We start from the raw sequence: 20,358 nt of genomic DNA, 5'->3' as shown, positions 1-20,358 counted from the left end.
GGGGGAGTGAACCCAAGCAACTCAGGACGCCGGCGAATAGCTCAGATCCCGCGAAGAGCCAGCACCCTGGAATTCTGTTTGGTAAGGGGGTCCTCACAGTGTGGGGCGAGACAGAGAACCCCTGGGAAGTTGCAGGTGGTGAATGTCCATGGTAAAGAGCAAGTTCACAGTCTAGAAACTTCTGGATTTCTTGATCCAAAAGTAGCCGAGTCTAGGCTGGCGAGGGAGCTTACGCGTGTAATCACAGAACTCCGGGAGGTCGAGGCAAGAGGATCACTCCAGGTCAGGAGTTCGAGACCAGCCTGGCAAACATAGTGAAACCCAGTCTCCGCAAAAAAAAAAAAAAAAAAAAAAAAAATTAGCCAGGCGTAGTGGTGATTGCGTTAGTCCCAGCTACTCGGGAGGCTGGGGCAGGAGAATCGGTTGAACCCAGGAGGTGGAGGATGCAGTAAGATTTCACCACTGCACTCCAGAGCGAGACTCCGTCTCAAAAAAATAAATAAATAAAGTAGCCGCGTCTTAGAATATCAGGCCTTCAAGGACTGTCTCCATGAGCCTACCCACTGAGTCCCTTACCTGCTACCCTGAAAAAAAAAAGTATGATGAAGAAATTACCAAGGCACCCCTTAAAAACAAAGAGAGCTGGGCCAGGCACAGTGGCTCACGCCTGTAATCCCAGCACTTTGGGAGGCCGAGGCAGGTGGATCACTTGAGGTCAGGGGTTTGAGACCAGCCTGGCCAACATGGTGAAATCCCGTCTCTACTAAAAATACAAAAATTAGCCGGGTGTGGTGGTGTCCACCTGTAATCCCAGGTACTTGGGAGGCTGAGGCAGGAGAATCACTTGACCCCGGGAGGTGGAGATTGCGGTGAGCTGAGATCACGCCATTGCACTCCAGCTTAGGTGACAGAGTGAGACCCTGTCTCAAAACAAACCAACCAAACCAAACCAAACAAAATAAAAAGAACTCAGAGAAAGAGAACCATTGTTCAGAGAAGAGGCCGTGGGTCAACTGAAGCAAGTGGACACGGAGCCAGGACACAGGTGACACGGAAAGGAAGGACTCCCAGTCTCCTGACAGAAGCAGCAGGAGAGGCACAGGCCTCTGAGTTACCCCTGGAGGCTGAGGGCCTGACCCCCACAGCCGCAGGATGGAAATCCCTCCACAGCCTGAATGGTCGGGGACGGACCTCAAGCTCCACAGGAGATTGGAGCCCAGGACAGCTGAATGGCAGCCCCAGGAGACCCTGGCAGAGACCTCAGCCAAGCTGTGCACGGCTCCTGCATGGCAGGATCTGTGAAGTAACAGATGGGCTGTTGGTGAGAAGGTTCCAGGTGAGACACACCAGTGGCCCTAAGAGAAGAAAATGCAAGGGTGGCAGGAAGCGGCGGGCACAACAAGACCCAGCGGCCGGCCTGACCAGTGCTGACTGGCACCTCCATGCTCTGCAGTCAGGCAGAACTGGCCCAGGACATTCACTCCTGCTGTGCTGGGCACCAGGGACACCCCCAAAGATGGACAGAGCGCCACAGGGGCTGCCCTGGGAGTTCATGAAAGGGGAGAAACACAGAGGCACAGCGGGCACTGCCTGCCAGGTGCTGGAAAGCAGCACATGCAGGCCTCATTAGAAGCAGAGACCAGGGAGCAGTGACTCGAACAGCACTGCCAGTGGGTCCTGACGTGTAAGCAGGAGTTTGGGAAGGGCGCTGAGGTGGGGAGGCCGCTTGGCTCTTAGGGAACCCAACCTTGCCACACCAATGCTGGGCTTCCTACTCTGGGGCTCTTGTAGCCACAAGGGTGTTCTCACTCAGAAAAGACACCACAGGTTTGGGATGGGAAAACGGCATGAGAAGTACACAACCCCAACAATAAAAATGGGGTCAAAGCAAACACTCAGAATCGGAAACCACACACCGGCCCGGAAGGGGCCAACGGACATTTGGAACCACATGGGGTGACCACTAGCACATCGCGCGGAATCCACCCCTGAGAGGCCCGATGGCAGACGGGGCCCTCCAGAAGCTAGCATACCCATCAGCTTGGGGAGGGGAAAGGAAGGGTAAGAGAAGCTCTGGAAAGTTCCATGCTGTGACCTGGGTGGATTAGCAAGAGTGTAAACATGTAAACAGTCAAGCCGTGTGCTTAAGAGTTGGGCATTTTAGCTATGCAAATTATACCCTAATTCAAAAAAATCAAGAGCATCATATCCCAGGAAAAATTAATATAAAATATTGACACTAGCATGGATCTTGGTGAAGCTATTCAAGGTTATGGATGAGGAAAGAATGACCAAGCCATTCAGGCAGAAGAGGCACGTTTCAGAGAAAGGGCAGAGGCCAAGAGCTTCCCAATGCTGCAGGTTCGGCACAGTCCTGCAAGGAAAAACCCAAAATCCAACCACATGCCCCAAGCCCTTGCTATTCACCACGCCCTCCGTCAAGTGTAATGGCGACAGACGGCATTCTAGAGCTTTCCGGAGCTCATTATGCAGCCCCTCCTGCCTGCCACCGCGGAGCCCTCGCCCCAGATGGGAGCTGGGCTCAGGGTCCTGCTGGACCGGCACATGGACCGAGGTCCGCGGAAGCCGCCTGCTTCCACTTGCATCCTGTTACTCTCGTCACCCAGACGCTGTTCACCCAGGCTCTGCAGCAGGCGCTGGGCTGAATACTCTGCCGTGTGAACGAGGGGGTTTCGCATCCCAGGGGCTGCTTGAGGGGCAACAGCCTCACAGAAGGGCCACACACAGAGTGCCGGGAGGCAGGACGGGAAGGCCCTGCCTGGAGTCAGGCACACGAGGGCCACAGTGGCGGCATGATTTTGCCCACCTGAGACTCAAGGACTGGGAGTTGCCGGCCCATGTACACACACGTCTGGACACCTGTCCCCCCTCCTCCACCCACGCTGCGGGGAACTGCACGGCTCCATCGGGCGGGGACCGTAGCTTTCCGCCTCGACATACCTGGGGCCTGGCATGCTGCGTTGAATTTTGGAGTGGATGAGGAGTGAGGGTGTGACAGGGCGGCTGGAGCTATCCAACTGCTGAAACTGCTGCAGGTGCCACAGCAGCCGGCTCCCGGAAAGCGTCCTCCTGCTTCTGAGACCGTAGCGCAGGACGGTGCGAGTGCACCTCCGCAAGGCCTGACGCCGCTAATCCACTTCCTCTCTTCCTCTCCCCACGATGGGGACACACTTGGCGACAGTTCCAACTGGGGTAAGAGAGCCACCAAAAGGTCGCTGGCATGGGCACTCCAGGGACACCAAAGTGGAGTCTGGGATACCCTGCAAACACCTCGGCTTGTGCGGGGAGCATTCCTCCTCGAAATGCTCATCCACTTCTGGTTACAGCAATCTTTGAGGGCAGGGAAGGTGGCCAGCAGAAGGCACTGTGGAGCAAGTACGTGGGCCTCGGAATCCAAGCCTGGGTTCAAATCCGGGCTGTGGGACGTCCTCACCAAGTCTCGAATTCCTCCTGTAAATGAGGGATGCTGGCGCCTCTCGCGTGGGGAAATAGGGCTTCCAGCACTGCTCCCAGCAGATCTCAGACCTCAGGACGTGAAGGTTATTTTAGGGACAAGTTAACCATGGAGTCTATTTAGTGTAACAGCAACAGCTGCTAAAAACGTGCACAGACGTTCCTTGTTCAGCCTGAGTATCCCTTATCCCAAATGCCTGGGACCAGAAGTGTTTTGGTGGCCGGGCGCGGGGGCTCACGCCTGTAATCCCAGCACTTTGGGAGGCCGAGACGGGAGGATCACGAGGTTAGGAGATCGAGACCATCCTGGATAACACGGTGAAACCCCGTCTCTACTAAAAAATACAAAAAATTAGCCGGGCGTGGTGGCGGCGCCTATAGTCCCAGCTACTCGGGAGGCTGAGGCAGGAGAACGGCGTGAACCCGGGAGGCGGACGTTGCAGTGAGCCGAGATAGAGCCACTGCACTCCAGCCTGGGCCACAGAGCGAGACTCGGTCTCAAAAAAAAAAAAAAAAGGGGGGGCGGGCTTTGGCCTTTTTTTGGATTTGGGAATATTTGTACCGTAGTTAGCAGCTGAGCCTCCCAAATTCCCACATCCGAAGTCCGAGGTGTTCCAATGACTATTTCCTGTGCGCGGCACGTCGGCTGCTCCAAAGGCTTGAGTTTAAGGTGTTTGGATTTGGGATCCCCAGCCCGTAGTGCTGAGGAGAAAATTTCTGTCTCTTCTATTTTTCTTGCACTTCCCAAATTTCTTCAAAGAGTATGAATAAATGCTATTGGGAAAAAGAAACCTGTTTAACACTGTGATCTTTAAAGGCTTGACCGGCGGCTCCCGCGCTGGGGGCACTGCCTAGACCCAGCCCGCGGAGCGCAGCGCGAATCGGAAGCGCGGCCCCGCCCCCCGCAAGCCCCGCCCCCGCAAGCCCCGCCCCGTGCCGAGGGCATTTCCGGGCGCTCTAGGCAGCTCGGAGGACCCGTTCAGAGGACCGACGGGGGACCCGGCGCGAACCCAAGGGTGGTGGGTCGGGGGCGGGCGCGTGCCTGGCGTTGCTCGCGCGGCTGGGGGCCGGAGGGGTCTTGAGGCTGTGATCCAGCATGGGGCCGCGTTGTGGAGCGAGAGAGGGGGCGTCACGGAGGCAGGGGGCGCCTGGCGGAGCGCGTCTGCCAGAGGCCCAGAGGGCCCAGAGGCCGAGCTGGGCCCTGCAGGTCGGAGGTGCAGGACCCAATTCTGGCCCAAGCAGGGGCGTCCCACGGCTCAAACTGCCCGTCCAGGTGGTGTCTGAGGAGGGCCTGGACCGCGGCCTGTGCAGAGGGCCGGCCAGCAGCTTCTGCTTTGAGGGCTTGGAGGAGAACAGATTCCCGAATCTGGCCCATGATCAATGCATTTGGGTATCTGAACTAAATCCAGATTCCCTGACTTCCCCTGAGGCCTGCTGAATCCCTTGGGGTGGGGCCTGGGAATCCGCGTTCTCCAGCGGGCTTCTCAGGTAGTTGGGTGGTCCCTGAGAGGGTTCCCATGACCCCATGAAACAAGACCCTAGAAAACGCAAGGCAAAGCGGCCTGGTGAGTGGCCGGTGGTCCACAGGAACTGGATGTGATCAGAGCGAGACCTCCATCAACCAGGCAGGCGAGGCGTGGAGCCATTCTGAGGAAGATACCCAGCCGGAACCCAGGGAGGAGTGGGCTGTGAAAACCGGGCAGAAACGTGCGGCGACTCCAAAGACACTGCCAGGAAACCCTCCCCGGGTGGGGAGGCCCCTGATGGGGCCTGTAGCAGCCGCAGGGGTCGGTTCTCACCCTCTGGTCCCAGCCAGGTTCTCCTGGACTCAGCTAATGGGCAAGGCCTTATCCCTTTTAGGATCTGAGGATGGGAGGGGCTGCGTTTCCCCAGCGGATCTGCACATGTGCAGGCTGAGTGTTGAGATCCCTTGATTGGTGTCAACTGGCACTGCCTGCCGGTGATGCACAGAAGCTGCTGTAAGAAACAGGGTCCACGTCTCCAGGGAGAAGGCCCCCGTTCTGAGGCCACAACCCCGAGGGCGGTCTCCGCCTGCAGAATCCTCCCTCTCGCACCTCATTCACCTCGTGGTGAATCCCTTGGCTATGGTTTGGTGTGAGACAAGAGACGGGTGTTTCACTCCCTGCTGCATCCCTGGTGACGGCCCTGGCATTTCGAGGCTTGAGATCTTTGCTTAAAGGTTTTGCTGTGGTCACCGCACAGGGGGTGGGGGTGGGGCCCCTTGGTGCAATTTATCGGATTCTGGTGCGTGGATGACATCCACAGGGTTCCTCTTCAGTGGGGATTATCTGAGACCTCTCCACATGCCCGCATCCACAGTCCGCTACCTCACGACAGCATGAACTCAGGAGGTGGGCGTTCCCACAGTCATTACATTTGCAGGGCCTCTCCATGTCCATTTTGATGCCTGAGGACCAGTGCTTCCACGAAGGTGTGGCCACGTCCGTTGCCGCTCATTGGCTTCTCTCCTGTGAGAATGTTCTGATCCCCAGCGGAGCCTGAGCATGTGCAAAGCCCTTCCCACGTTCACAAGGTGCTTCTCCAGGGTTCCATTACATCTCACCTATGCACACTACGTGCATACGGTTTCCACCAGCTGTGCGTGTCCCCGGAAGTCATATTCACGGCGTTTCTCTCTGGGAGGAATTCTCCCGTGCATGGCTGCTCTGAGCTCTGGGACAGTTTGCACCTGCGGCCACGCGTGGGCTCCTGGAGACTTACAAACCAAGCTGGACTCCTGAAGCCCTGGCTGCACTTGACCACTGCCAGGTTTTTCTACAAAATCTCATCTCAGCCATCTGAGCCCTTTAGCATTTATCTTATGAATCCGCTCGAACGTACAAGGCCTCTCTGCCCTCCTGCTCCAGGCAGGAGGTTTTGACCCTCAGCTCCACCTCTGTGGCTGGCCTGGTCTCCGCAAACCTTTTTCTGCTTGGCCAGCTGGAGCCATGCTAGGCTTTCCCACTAGGGGCGCCAGAGAAAGCGCTCGAGACTGGGGAGGAGGGAGGGGCACACTCCTTCCGGTTTGCTTCCGGTTTTTCCTCAGACTTCCGGTCTGTTTGCTTCCCTGGTTGCTTGTCTTGCGAACTCTGTTGCTTTGCCCTGGCGGGAGCACTTCCCTCCGCGGCTTCTAAAACCGGGGAGCGGGTTCCCAACTTCGCAGAAGCAGCTTCATCACCCCCCCGCTGGAGGACCTCAGACCGCAGCCAGCGACGCCCCGCCTCGGGGGTCTGGCCCCACTCGGGGCCAGATCAGGGACCAGAGACCTGCGAAGCCCTCTCCTTAGGGGTTTAGTTCCCAGGCTTTCTGATCCCAATAATTCCACACTCTTCTTTTTGTGTCCACAACCCTAGTGTAGCAGCTGCTCTCTGCAGTTTTTGCTTCTGAGATACTTAAGAGATCTCTTTTCAGCTCCTTTGGTAGCCACTTCGTACATAGTAATTCACGATGCGAAATCCTCTCTGTTGAAATGACTGGCGAGGCCTCTGTCTTCTGACTGAACCCTGACTTCCATGCTCTTTCCACCCTCACCCGAGTACGTGCCCAGTCCCCAATCTGTGGTGCTCCAGGCGTTGCCTCTGTGGCGCTGTGTCCCCTCCTTTGAACTCTGATCCTTCTGCTCAGGCCCTTTCTCCCAGTCTGAAATAAGGAGCGAATAAATGTGAGTTGCTCTAGACATCTGGAAAAGAGAACCCTGAGGCAGTAACAAGTCGTTAATTGCGTGTACATTTGTCCACAGCTCACCATGAGTCAGACTCTGTGCTGGGTGCTGGGATGAAGCAGTGACTGACACAGGTCTGGACCTGTCCTTGTGAAGAGTGCATCTGTGACACACACTGTGCCATGTGGCAAAGTAAGCACGTGGGACAGCAGAGCCTTGTTTGCGATTAAAGTAATATCACAACTCTGTTAAGCTTGGAAAATCAAGTGAACATGCTGAAAAGTTACGGGGAAGGTAGTCTCTTAGCTGGGGGCACTGGGAGCCTTGTCAGTTGGTTCCCCCAGTCTGGAGAGCAATCTGAGAGCAAGTAGTGGCACTGTGTGTGCTGAGTGTGTCTGTGGGGGTGTTTTTGGATAAAATTAACATTTGAATTTGTGAACTGAGTGACGCAGAGTGCCCTTCATAATGTGGGTGGGCCTCATTCAATGAGTTCAAGGCCCGCATGGGAATCTCCTCCTGCCTGACTGAACCGGGACCTAGGTCTTTTCCTGCCTTCAGACTTGAATGGAAACATCAGCTCTTTGTGCGTCTCAAGCCTGCTGGCTTTCAGACGGGGACTCACACCATCAGCTCCTCTGCTTGACAGCTGCAGGTCTTGGGACTGCCCAGCCCCCATAACCCTGTGAGTGCATTCCCGATAATAACCCTCTTTCTCTTGCCCTCCCCTACCCCACACCATTGGTTCTGTTTCTCTGGAGAACCCTAACGCATCATTTACTAATCAGGAAACAGATTCAGAGATTAATAACTCATCCAACCTCACAGTTAACTGTAGAATTGGGCTTGAAATTCCAAGGTCGACTTCCTTACAATACACCATGCTACATATATGTATGTAAAAATAAAAAGCCTTGTGAACTGAAAAGGGTCCAAACTTAAGCTAATTTTGGTCCTTTATTTGCTAATCCATGGGCATGCACACCTGCCCCCAAGGCCACGATTAGGTCAGCACTTGGCTCTCCGCTTGTCTGGGGCCGCAGGAAGCTGCCTCAGAAGACCTCTCCCTGCTTTAGGGTCCAGTGCTTTAGGGTTCAGAGCCTCTCCAGGGCCTTTAGTTCCTTCTGGGCTCAAAAACAGATACTGTGCCAGATACAGATGATCATTTCCTGGGTTCCAAAACTCACATGCACCCCTTTTCCTGGTCCCTCACATTTGCTGTGACCAACCCAGGCCTCAGGTGGTCCTCTGCTAAGACTATCCACTCACACTGTCGACAGAGTCCTTCCAGGAGCTCTTTTTATGGGGATCTGCTGCGTGCCTGGCACTGTGCAGAGAACCCCACCCATGCCGTCCTTCCAACCACCATGTGCGGTGCCGACCCGGCTGCGCTTCCTCCATTGTCAGAGGCAGAAACGAGCTCCGTGAGGAAGGGTAAGTGTGGGGTATGGAATCAGGGCTGGCGGATCCCAAACCTGGGCTCCCAGATACCATCGGGTCTTTAGGAAGATCCCCGGTCACTTCGGGGAGGAGGGAGAGGGCGAAGGCTGAGAATCGAGGTCCTGGGTCGCAGGAGGGAGAGGAGTGGTGGTGTGGGTTTGGAGGTGGTGTGGGTTGGAGATTGGCCGTTGAGCTGGAGATGCTCCCGGTGGTCTGCGTCCAGGTTCCTCTCGGGGGCAGAGCTGGTAGGGGTGGGACAGGGCTCCGAACCAGCCCCGGGGGCGGCCGCCCGGACAAGCGGCTCGAGTGATGCAAATCGAAGGAGGATGGGGAGGGCCGTGACCAAGAGGCCGAGCACAGCTCAGGGTCGCAGGCGTCCCAGGAGGGCTCAGGAATATTATGTCCTGTTCAACTACACGCTGATACACCCGGCAGCCACCACAAGGTAGAAAAATGCCCTTAAAAGTCCTGCCGGGCCGCTCTGGGGTTCCCGGGAAATGTCGAGTGGATCAGATGGCACGTTCCAGAATCAGCCCCGTGCCCGCGGGCTTGGAGAAGGAGCTGAGGACACTGGGAAAGACGCAAATGCCATTTCAGCCCATCTCGCGGGCCCTGCCCAACGAGGGGGTACACAGAGACCTTGCAGAGGGTTTACGACCCGGCGCGGAGGAGCAGCCCTGCCGGACTCGCCGCGCCGCACTCCCTTCCCCCGGGAGGCCTCCCGTGAGCTGGCGCTGCTCGAGTCTCGTGCGGGCTGCGGAGAGTGCGCCCGGCCCCGGCCCCGCCCCCTCCCCGCCCCTCCCGGCGCCGCGGCCACTTCCGGGACTGTCTAGGACGGCGTGGAGGACCGCCGGGCTCTCTCCAGTCGCAGCTAGCGGGAGTCCAGCGGGGGAGTCCGGGGCGCGCGGGGCGGTCCCTGCAGAGCCAGCCCCTCGGCCTGGCTGCCCACGCGTGTTACTGAACAAGCAGAATGCAGGCGTTCTCACCCTTACCTTTCAGGCCGACAGTCTGAACCCAGGGGCCACCGCACACCAGCACGGACGCCTCAAGTAGGCGCCTGCCTCCCAGCTGACTTCGGACAGACACACTGACCTCCAGCCCGCACCCCTAAACTCGTTCTCACCCGGCGGAGTGGGGCGTCCACAGGGCCCCCAGGGCATGGCCTGGAGAGGGAGACGGGGGCTGGCGGAGCCTGGGGCCGCCTTCCCCAAGGGGTGGCACAGGGCCCTGTGCTGCGGGCTTCCAGTCCGGGCAGCCGCGTTCCCCGGGCTTCCGAGTTGGAAACGAGGTCCCGCTGTCTCAGCAGGGGTTTGGGTGGATGGCTGGTCAGGGAGCTCGGATTCATCTGGTGCCGTCACTGATCGTGTGACCTCGAGCAAGCCACGGGTCACCTCGGAGCCTCCGGGTTCTTCTCCGGAAAAATAGCTTGCTGGGGCTGACATCAGATGCGCACTGCGCAGGCCTCCGCAGGCACCGCCAAAAAGCGGGGACGGTAGCCTTCGTCTTCGACAGGACAGTGACCTCACAGGCCCGCCACAGACACATGTGGGGACGAGGCCCAGGGTTCTGGACGAGTCACAGCAGGAGGGGAGGTGAGACCTGGAGAGGGGCAGCCTCGGAGGAGCCAGGCTGGACTCCGGGGTCTGCCAGCTGTACCGGAGGGCACAGACAGGGCAGGGAGAAGGCGCTGGCAGAATCACTGGCACTCAGCACTTGAGGCCACCCCCAGCTGAGCTCTCTCAGAACTTCGTGGCCCAGACTCCCCTGCCCAGAAGCAGTGTCCCGGCAGCTCTGAAAAGGGCCTGGCAGGCCCAGCTGTACCAGCCCACACCTGTCAAGACCTGAAGACTCTGGGCCCCCACATCCCAGGGCAAGGGGCTGATGCAGAGGAGGCCCGGGCCACTGCTGCCCAGCAGGCTCCCCGCTGAATGGAGGCAGGGGGAGGAGGCAGCAGAGCTGAGAGGGCACGTGGGGAAGAGTCTGCTGCATTGGACAGAAGCAGAGGCTTCCCAAATACATAAGGGAACCGAATTCCTGGACACCCCTCGCCCAGGTGTCAGGCAGCCTGGCCAGGCCTGTGGGCACTTCTAGAGCGGCCCTGTCCTCACCTCCTGCTCTGGGCGCGCCCCCCGCGTTGATGGTGGGGTATCAGCGTCAGAAAGGCCTGACTACTTCCGGGCTCTGGGCAAGTCAGGACAACTCCAGGCCTCAGATCCTCCCCTAGGACACTCGGGCCGCCCGCCAGGCTCCAGGGACCCCGTGGCCCTGCGTGGCAGGTCTTGGTGAAGCAGCCCCGTCAACCCCATCCTGCAGCGGGTCCTCGGGGATGGGAAGCTGCCCCAAGGCCTCACCCAGGCAGGTGCCGGCTCCCACTTCCAACAATCAAAAAGAATTTATTCCGGACACATGGCATGCGGTGCTGGGCAATGCCCACCGTGGGGGCAGGCAGGAGGCTTCGCCCCGAGCCTCCGCCGGGCTACTCGCGGTAGTGCACCCGCTGGTGCTGGATGAGCTGGGAGCTCTGGCCGAAGGCCTTGCCGCAGGCGCCGCACGCGAAGGGCTTCTCGCCCGTGTGGGTCCGCAGGTGCCGAAAGAAGTGCGAGCGGCCGCGGAAGGCCTTGCCGCAGTCGGCGCACTCGTAGGGCTTCTCGCCAGTGTGGATGCGCTGGTGCTCGATGAGCACGGAGCTCCAGATAAAGGCCTTGCCGCACTGGCTGCAGGCGTAGGGCTTCTCGCCCGTGTGCAGCCGCTGGTGGCGCACCAGGTTGGAGCTCTGGCTGAAGGCCTGGCCGCACTCGCCGCACTTGTAGGGCTTCTCGCCGTTGTGGATGCGCAGGTGCTGCGTGAAGTGCGAGCTGTGGCTGAAGGCGCGGCCGCACTGGCCGCACTCGTAGGGCTTCTCGCCCGTGTGGATGCGGTGGTGCTGGATGAAGCCCGACCAGCCGCGGAAGCGCTTGCCGCACTCGTGGCAGGCGTAGGGCTTCTCGCCCGTGTGGATGCGCTGGTGCTTCAGCAGCAGCGAGTTGTACTTGAAGCTCTTGCCGCAGGACTCGCACCTGTGCGGCTTGGCCCCCCGCGCGCTGCCCTGCCGGCTCCGACCGAAGTTGACTCCCAGCTCGGCGGCTCGCTCGGGCGCGCCCTCGGGCCCGGCCGCTGCTTGCGGCACGAGCGTCACGCGCCAGGCGCCCCGCGGCTGAGCGCAGGGGACGGCCCCAGGCGGCTGGCCCGCCGGCCGCTCCGCGCTGGACTCGGGCCCGAAGCCAGCGCCGCACCGGGCCCTGCGGGGAAGGCTCCTCAGGAGGCTGCGCAGCGCCCCGCCCGCCCCCTCGTCAGGGGCCTGAGAGCCGGGAGAGCGTGGAGCCTGCTCCGGCTCGGGCTCGGAGTCTGAAATGAGAAACGGCAGAGGCGGATAGTACCCGCGCGCCCCCACCGTGACACGGAGGGACGGGGAGGGGATAAGAGCACAGCTGGACAGGGGTGCTCAGAGGGGACGAGGAGGGGCCAGGCACCCAGTGGATGGGAGACAAGCGGACAGGGGCTCCAGGTGCCGTGCCCGGAAGGGCTGTCATAGACACAGGGGTGGGGGGCGTTGCAGGGTGACCCAGAGCTGCTGGGACCATTACAGTCACCACAACAGCTGTGCCAGGGCACGGAGCCACGGTGGCAAGACAGACCGTAGCCAGGAGAAAGCACTCAGTGCTGGTGAGGACCCAGAACCTGGGGGACTCCAAAGCTCCAGACGGCGCTCTCCAGCCCTGGCCGAGGACGCGGTCTGTATGGGCACAGCTCCTCATGGGGCTGCATCAGGCCTCGGTGGCAAGTGCCCTGCCGCCCAGCTCCCATGCCCACCCCAGGAGCTTCCCACGCAAATCTCTGGCCCAGGGTCTCCTCCCAGGGACCTGACCTCAGACACCTGCTCCCCACCCCAGGGCCACCCAGGTGTGGGCGAGGGCTCAGCACTGTTAAATCCAGCCTATCACTAACGTCGCCTGGAAGGAACCCAAGCGGCTTCTCAAGGGGGAGGTGCAGGGGACCTGGATTGACACAGCTCCAGTCAGGCTGAGGGGAGGCCATCTAGGGGATGCAGCAGGAGGGGACCCAGGATAACTCTGGTGGATCTGGGGGGACAGTGGTGCTCTGAGCCAGAGGCCCCAGCCTGAGGCAGGTGGAGGGGAGGGAGGAGTTCCTGCTTCACTACGTCCGGCTGGGGCTGGCAGGAGTCCACGTGGTGCCACTGGGGCAGGTGGCAATGGGCTGCAGTCACCGCCTCGGGAAGCATCAGTGACTGGACTGGCATTAGAATGGGGGAGGGGCCACAGGGCAGAGCTGAGCTGGTGCCAAGGAAGAGAAGGGGCCCCAGGAAGGGGGTGGTGCCAGCATTGGGGGAGCCACAGCAGTGGGCATTGTGAGGAGCCTGGCACACACAGAGCTCTGGTCACCTAGTAACCCAGTTCTGCTCACTCACCGGGCCAGAAGGTGTCTCTGCCGATCTCCACCTCCTCTATGTCCTGGAGATCCAGGTCAGACGGCTGGGACAACACCTCAGGGCTGGAGCTCGGGGAGCCTGGGGGGCAGGGAGGCTGGGGCTCACCTCCACCCTCCAGACCGCTGCCCCTGCTCCTCTCTGACTGCCACGTGCTCCTGGGCTGTGGCCCTGACACAGGATACCTCCTGGCCCTTCCAATCCCAGTAGCAGGCCTGCTGCTCGGGCTTCTCTAGCCACGAACGCCCTTTACCTTCCTTCCCAGCTGGGTTCAAGAGCCTCCTCCTCCAGGGACCAGCATTGGGAGCTCATCCCCTTCAGCCCAGTAAGCAGAGCCAAAACCTGGGGTAGCTTCGAAGTGGTCCTTCTGCTGCTGAAGGCGGCTTTGTCACCGTGGCTGGCTGTGGCCAGCCCTCCTCCCTGCCCCACTGTCCTGCAGTGCTGCTCTGGAGTGGCCTCTCAAAGTGCTGGCCCTGCAGGCTCCCACACAGGTACCTCACAAAGCCTCCCTCCCTCGGCCCCAGGCCTTTCTGTCCCTCCAGGGCTCTCCGATGTACCTGATGAGCACCCAGAAACAGCAGAGGTAGCTGTTCCCAGCAGGCCCAGTGTACTGGCCCCCTGCTTCCTCAGGCAGAGACTGAGGAATGGGCTGGGCCCATCCATGAGCCCCTCGCCCCTGGGCACACCAGGCTTGGGCACCCAGGACCAAGACCCCCTCCTTCTACCCAAGACTTGGTGGGGGCAGGGTGGGGGGATGGCCTTAACACTCAAGGAGCAGATGCAAGAGGGAGGGGCGCGGGCTCTGCTGCCCAAGGCCAGTAGTCAGCTTTCCTCACACTGGCAGGGGCACCAGGCCCCTTTGGGGGTCTCACCTACCCTCTGCCCACGGCAGGTAGGGTGGCTGGGGGCTGTACTCAAGGACAGGGGTGTCTCTTTGCCCCACGAGGCCGAGTCTGGGTGCCCCCAGCGATGACAATGCAACGATGGGCACAGAAAGACGCAGGGCTGGGGTGGGCAGACGCTCCTGTCCACACCATGTTAATAACACAGTGCCTGGCTGTGAGCCTTTCATGGGACTTTCCAGCCTCAGGCAGGCCTGCCCCGGCTGCAGTGGGGTGACCAGCTTGGCCCACCACGGAGGGCGGACCCTCCCAGCCTGGCCACCCACTCAATCACCCGACACGCCCACCCACCCTCAGGTTGGCCCCTGGGAGACCTTCCGAGCCCAGGCTGAGGAGTGAGGGCAGACCTGACATGAAGGGCTGGGAAGTTCAGCAGGTGGGGGCGGCTGTGCGACGTCCCTTCCTCGGGAGCCGAGGGTCCAACTGCTTGGCTGCCCCGAAGCAGGATGTGGGGGGGTCCCAAACCACCTCTAGGCCTTTCAGATACGCGCCCCAACGTGGGGACAGGCCTGGGGGCACTGGCCTCTCTGGGCTGTGACCCTCACCCCCAGCTCGTGGCCACCATGTCACCATCCCCTGGCAGCCAGGGGAGCTGGCTTGCCCTAAAATGCAGGGCAGGCTCCAGCGCCGTGCTCCCGCGGAGGGGGCGGTGAGGGCATCACCTCTCTTGAGACAGCCTTGCCACCTTTGCCCTGCACTGGGATGCCACTGGAGGGGACCTGGCAGCACTTTGAGAAAGAAAGTGACCCCGATTCCAGCTTTGTTCCTGGGGCCACGCCCCGGCACTGACAGGCGGGATGTTCCCCGGGCTGTCACTTTAAGAGGACCAGTGACATTACCAAGATAGGAGGCACGCCAAAGCTGCTGCCAGCTGTACGGGTGCCCAGCGACACCCTCAGTGTCAAACGATGCCAGGTGGTGTGCACTGTCTCCACCCTGCTGTGGAACAAGCGGGCTCAGGATGGGCCCCAGCTCCCTGGGAACCCGCCCTGTTCATGTAGCAAAGCACTTCCTAGGACCTTCTCTAGAGGAGGATGGGGGTGGCCTAGGGTCAGGGGCGGGCCGCACACAGTATGGGTCACTGTCACTCCACTGCCTAACCCTGGCTCCTGACACTTGCCCACATTCGGGCCATTTCTGCAAAGCTCAGTCACCTGCCACCTGCTGGCTGTGCCCAGGCCGTGCCAGGTCTCTGCAGGGTGGACACCCAGACCCTGCTCCCGACCCCACTGGCTCTGTGCAGAAGTACCCCCGCCTCAGTTTCCCTGACCCCTCCCCCAGCCAGTGCCCCCCCACTGCTGTGCTGGGACAGGGACAGGGTGGCCCGAAGTGCAGAAACACCAGGGCTGCCACCTGCTGGGGCTGGTCTTCCAGGTGGAGGCGAGGTGGCCGTGCGCGGCTGGGGACGGGCGGAGGTGTGTGCTTTCCTGGCCGGAGGGGCCTTTCTTTGTGTATAAAATGGCACAGCAAGTGCTGTGTGCCTGGGCCTGGACCAGGTGAGTTAGGCGCTGGGGGGTGGTCGGTGGGCACCTAGAGTCCAGATCTCAGGTGCCAGGGCCAGGCACTCCACGTGGAAAGATGCTGTGCCTGTCGCGGGGTGCCGCTGCCCTGCCCATGGGGTCCTCCCCACCAGCCTGGGCACTCAGTAACCCCCACAGGACTGCAAGCCCCCGAGGGTCCCGGGCCTCCCCTCCCTCACTTCCTCCTGCCCACAGACTTCCCCTCCACCTGCAGGACCCCTGGGCAAACCTTCCAGAACCGGTGCAGGCAGTGCTGGCTCTGGTGGGCGTGCCCTTGGGGCACAACACAATCCCTCAGGAGCTGTGTGAGGACTCTCAGTCCCCCAAGCCCAGCCCAGCTCCTGATCTGCGTGTCCGTGGGGACCACGGAGGTCCTCGGAAATGAGGAACTGTGTCCTGTTCCCACCTGCCTGGTCTCCCTGCTCTGCAAGGCCTGGGCTAGGCCATGGCCCCAAGCCCTTTGCTGTGGGACCCCAGCTTCATGTCCGCAGGAACCACTGCAGAGAACCTTCCCCGGCCGCTCCCCATGCCCCTCACTACCCTCCCCACTGATAAACAGCTCCTCCTCGGGATCTCCCCTGCTCCCCAACACCTCACAGCCCAGGGCTCAGCATGCCCAGCCAGGCACCCACCAGAGGTTCCTGAGGTGACCACGTGTGCCTGGGGTGGGCCCCGGGAACCTTCGTCTGGCCCAGTGCAGTCTGGGAGTTGGGAGGCTGCGGCTCCAAGTCCTGGCTTGGCCCCTAACTGGCAGGACAGCCCTGGACAATTTCCGGAAACCCTGAGGCCTCCTCTGCCTAGGAATCTGTGGCCCCAGGGCGTTCCCAAGGAGAGAGGACGCTGGAAACGCCCGGAAGCAGCCCCTGCCTTCACCCAGCGCTTGGAAGTTGTGACAGAGGCCGCCCGTTGCTGCAGCCTGGCCCCGCTCGCTCTACACTGGGCCTATCAGCATGAAGAGGGGATGAAGGCCACCCCCTTATCTGGCTCTGGCTACCTGCCCCCAGGCCCCACTGTGCCTCAGCCACAATCTCCTCCTGCCACAATCTCTTGCTGGGGGGAAGCAGCCACACCTGCCGTTCTCAGGGCCGAGCTGGTCTGTCCTCCCTGGATGCCGTTTCTGGTACAGCAGGGAGAGCGCAGAAGCTGCTGGTGCAGCCCCCACTCCCTCCCATGGGGCAAAACCTCTGGGGATTTCAGGGCACTCGGACATGGCTTCAGTGCCCAGGAGGCTTCCAGGCCTGTGGGGCTGGGGACTCATGCCTGGTTTTCTGGGCCTGACTGCCCACGGCTGGTGGAGACAGGGCCGGGGGTAGTGCAACCCTGCAGGCTCAGGGGGCCCAGCCTGAGGCCCCTCCATGCTCCCCAGGCCCACCCTCTGCCTGGACATCAGCTTCGTATCCTGCAGAACCTGGCCTGCAGCCCCCTCAGCCTGTGTCCTGTGCTAAGATGATCTGCTGGGCTGTGCCCTCCCCAAGAAGACTATCCCCCTGGAGAAGTCACACCTCACCAGGCCTGGGGCGGGGAGGGGGGAGTGCCGGGGCATGCCCTGAGTCTGCTGGCCTCCTGGCCTTGTCTCTGGGCTTCCGTGTCCCCACTGGTAACAGGACAGGAGGACGTCCCTCAGTCGTTGTACAGGTGACATGAGAGGGCAAGGGCGGGCCCTGAGATTTTGACTGAATAAGGGGTGAGGAGCACGGCCCTCAGGGGCATTGGCTGCAGGCCCAGCCACAGTGTGTGCTGCGGGGGCTTGGGATCCTTCCAGGTAGCCCCTGGCCAGGCCCACCAGGACAGGCAGCCCAGGCAGCCCACGGGCGCCCCTTCCCAGCCTCCTCACAGTCCCTGGGGAGTTGCTTGGGACACAGCAGTGGAGATGGCAGGGCTGCAGGCTCCTGCTCCTCGGGGGAGTGGATGCCAAGCCGCCTGGCTCCCTGCTCCTCTAACCCACCCTGGTCCTGGCTCGTTGGGGAAGCCCCTGGCCTCTCTGTCCCCATCTGAGTGCCCACCTGAGGGCCCCATGCAGTGCAGCTGCTCTCCACAAGCCTCAGTGGTCCCTTCAGCCACCAGGATGCTGACTCCCCAAAAGGGAGAACCCTGTGCCAGGTCGCCCCATTCCTGGGCCAGACACAGGCTCTCCAGGCTTGATCTATGTGGGGCCTTGCCCCTGCTGTCAGCAGCTCATGTGCTGGGTTGGGCCACGAGGGCCATGAGGCCAGGCCTCCTGTGGAACATCCAGCAGAGATGGAGCCTCAGGATCCCTGACCTCTGAGAGGGAGCAGAGCCTGGGGCACCATGGGGCTGGGACTCCCCCACACCTCAACTCCCAGGGCCTGTCATGTGACCACGAGGCCATACCATCAGAGGTGGAGCAAGGCCGGCCCTCTGTCCCTGCGGGTCCGGGGAACCACACCCAAACCAGCTTGGCAAGGACTCTGGCTGCTGCACTTCCTGAATGACAACACTCAGAGGGGCGATGCCTTGCTCCTGGTCACGCTGGACGCAGATTTTGAGGCCACTTTCCCTCCTATACCGCAACTCAGGAAAGAAAGAATGCGGGGAACCATCCCTAGGGAGCCAGAGCTCAGGCTGGCCCCAGCCTCAACCACTGCTCTCCCAACCCAACCCACGCCCAGCCCCTGGCCTGAGGGTGCGGGAACCCCAGCTGCTGAAGGCGCTGCATACAGGTGTCTGGAGATGCCTCAGTCAGCCAGGGTGGCAGGTCAGGAGGAGACGGGGCAGGGGACATGAGGGCAGGGGATGCTGGGTGGAGGGTACACAGCGGGCTGGGTGAGTACCATGTTGATGCCCATGGAGGTGAAGCTGAGGCTCGTGGTGCTGGGCTCCAGGTGTCCCCGGTGATGAGAGACTGACAGGGGACGGGACAGAAGGGGACTTCTGAACGTCCCCTAGGGCTGCCATCTTCCCTGAGACCTGCTGAAGGTGTCACACCTGGGACCTGGGGAAAATGAAAACCATGGCAGATGAGGGGATTGAGAGGAATGTGGGGGGATGGTGCAGGAGGAGGCAACATGCCAGCTCCCCAAGGGGAGATGGAGATTTATCCACTCCAGGAGGAGCAAGGATGGTGGGCGAACCCACAGGGACACATAACGCCTGAGGTGAAGTGGTCAGGGGACCTAGCACGTTTATTCAGTAAGGATTAACGCTTTGAGTGGCTGGGCGTGGTAGCTCACGCCTGTCATCCCAGCACTTTGGGAGGCCGAGGCGGGTAGATCACCAGGTCAGGAGTTTAAGACCAGCCTGGCCAATATGGCAAAACCCCGTCTCTACTAAAAATACAAAAATTAGCTGGGTGCAGTGGTGGGCACCTGTAATCCCAGCTACTTGGGAGGCTGAGGCAGGAGAATCACTTGAACCCAGGAGGCGGAGTGAGCTGAGGTCAGCCACTGTACTCCAGCCTGGGCAAGAGAGCAAGACTGTCTCAAACAACAACAAAAGGAGTAATGCTTTGGAAGGAGCGCTTAGGAAGTAGCCACCACCTGGGCAGCACAGCAGACACCTGTGGGGGCTGAAGCAAAGCTCCTGTCCCAGTGGAGGCTCTGGCATTTCCTTCCAACCCGTGGCATCATCCCTCCCCCAGAGAAAGGCATAGAGAGTCTTCCAGAAAAACCTCAGCTGCTGGCCCTGTGGGAAGGCTGAAAACCGAACCATGCTTGCTGGTGCACGAGTGTTTTGGAGGAAATCTTAACAAGGCTTTTCCTGAACAGCAAAAGAGAAGCATTCCAGAGAGGGGAACCCTCTTCCTCAGACCCTACAGAGCTGTCAGAGGCTGCACCTGGAATCTCCTAGTCCAGCCCTGCCGCAGCGCTGGGAGACCCACTCAGGGCTCCAAGATACTTCTTAGTTTGCTTTGCAAAAATGGTATGAGTCCAATGTGAGAAGTGACTTTTTTTCACACTGTGATAGAGTAGGAACTCCTAATCTGGGGCAGGGAGTGAAGGAACTGCAAAAATAGACAAAAGTTAACGGAGACTCAGATATAAGGACAGCAGTGCCTACTTCGAGGAAGTAGGAGAGGCAGCTCCCACACGGCCGCCACCCCAGTGCCCGGCCTTCTGGGCCAGCCTCCATCCACTAATGATGGGAAGGGTCGGGTCGCCAGGTAGGTGGCCACTGGGTGCAGGTCCTCCACCTTAAAGTCACATCTCAAGTTACTTAGTCAACTTACTGGGGACATCTGGTAAAAGGGCCTACTCGTTCACCCCGACCCTGGCGTGGCCCCCAGGATTGAGCGGAGGCGGCCGTCACAGGGTGGGACGCCCCTTCACCCTCAGGGACGCACAAACTCTTGAGCGCCAGGCTGAAGGGGGAGGGGCACTCCTGCCAGTGGCTCGGGGGAAGCATCCTCTGCCCCTCTGTTACCAGCCCCGTGGGAGCGGACCCGATCGCCGGGAGCTCGGCACAGAGAGCATCTGCCCGGCGGTGCGGCGCTGGGGTCCGGCGGCTCCACGCTCCCGAGCGGCGGGACCTCCGGGCCTCAGTTTCCCATCTGCAAAGTGGGGATGACGACAGCGGCCGTCACCGGATGCTTGGGAAAGGCGCCCTGCGAACGGACACCCGCGATCGCCAGGGCCACTGGGCGGGGCGGTCCGCTGCTGCCCCGCGACTCCCAGGAGCCCACCCTGCTCCCGGGGCCTGGCCCGAGGCCAAGGTCACGGCGAGCGGCGGCTGCAGGGGCCGCACGGCCCGGCTGGGCAGGGCTGCACCGCGGAGGACGGCGCACGAGGTCGGACTGAGCTGGTCCCAGGCGCCAGGAGCCGCCGCCACCACCGCCGCCGCCCGCACCCACTCACCTTCCGAGCGGGAGGAGGCCGCCGCGCGCCGGACGGAAGTGCCCAGCCC

The 20,358-nt window shown here is 61.0% G+C and overlaps 1 protein-coding gene across 1 annotated transcript; it reads right to left on the bottom strand.

Annotated features, from left to right (window-relative positions):
• Positions 1 to 10,966: 10,966 nt before the first annotated feature.
• Positions 10,967 to 20,358, bottom strand: GLI4 (GLI family zinc finger 4). Its single transcript, XM_025395324.1, has 4 exons — positions 20,310 to 20,358; positions 18,291 to 18,451; positions 13,059 to 13,157; positions 10,967 to 11,977 (listed from the first exon to the last, which is right to left on the bottom strand). Exons 2-4 carry the CDS (start codon positions 18,412 to 18,414, stop codon positions 11,070 to 11,072), a joined length of 1,131 nt encoding a protein of 376 aa, XP_025251109.1. The 5' UTR covers positions 18,415 to 18,451; positions 20,310 to 20,358; the 3' UTR covers positions 10,967 to 11,069.

This window comes from Theropithecus gelada, chromosome 8 (genome assembly GCF_003255815.1).
Source record: "Theropithecus gelada isolate Dixy chromosome 8, Tgel_1.0, whole genome shotgun sequence".
Lineage (NCBI taxonomy): Eukaryota > Metazoa > Chordata > Mammalia > Primates > Cercopithecidae > Theropithecus > Theropithecus gelada.
Note: the sequence above shows the minus strand (reverse complement) of the source record. Positions and strands in the feature narration are given on the sequence as shown.

Excerpts from the sequence above, each read along its gene's own strand:
- GLI4 (XM_025395324.1), bottom strand. The coding sequence starts at position 18,414 with ATGGCAGCCCTAGGGGACGTTCAGAAGTCCCCTTCTGTCCCGTCCCCT. Across the intron at positions 13,158-18,290 it reads CCTCCATGGGCATCAACATG|GCTCCCCGAGCTCCAGCCCT; the intron begins GTACTCACCCAG and ends CCTGCCCCCCAG. Across the intron at positions 11,978-13,058 it reads CAGAGACACCTTCTGGCCCG|ACTCCGAGCCCGAGCCGGAG; the intron begins GTGAGTGAGCAG and ends TTCTCATTTCAG.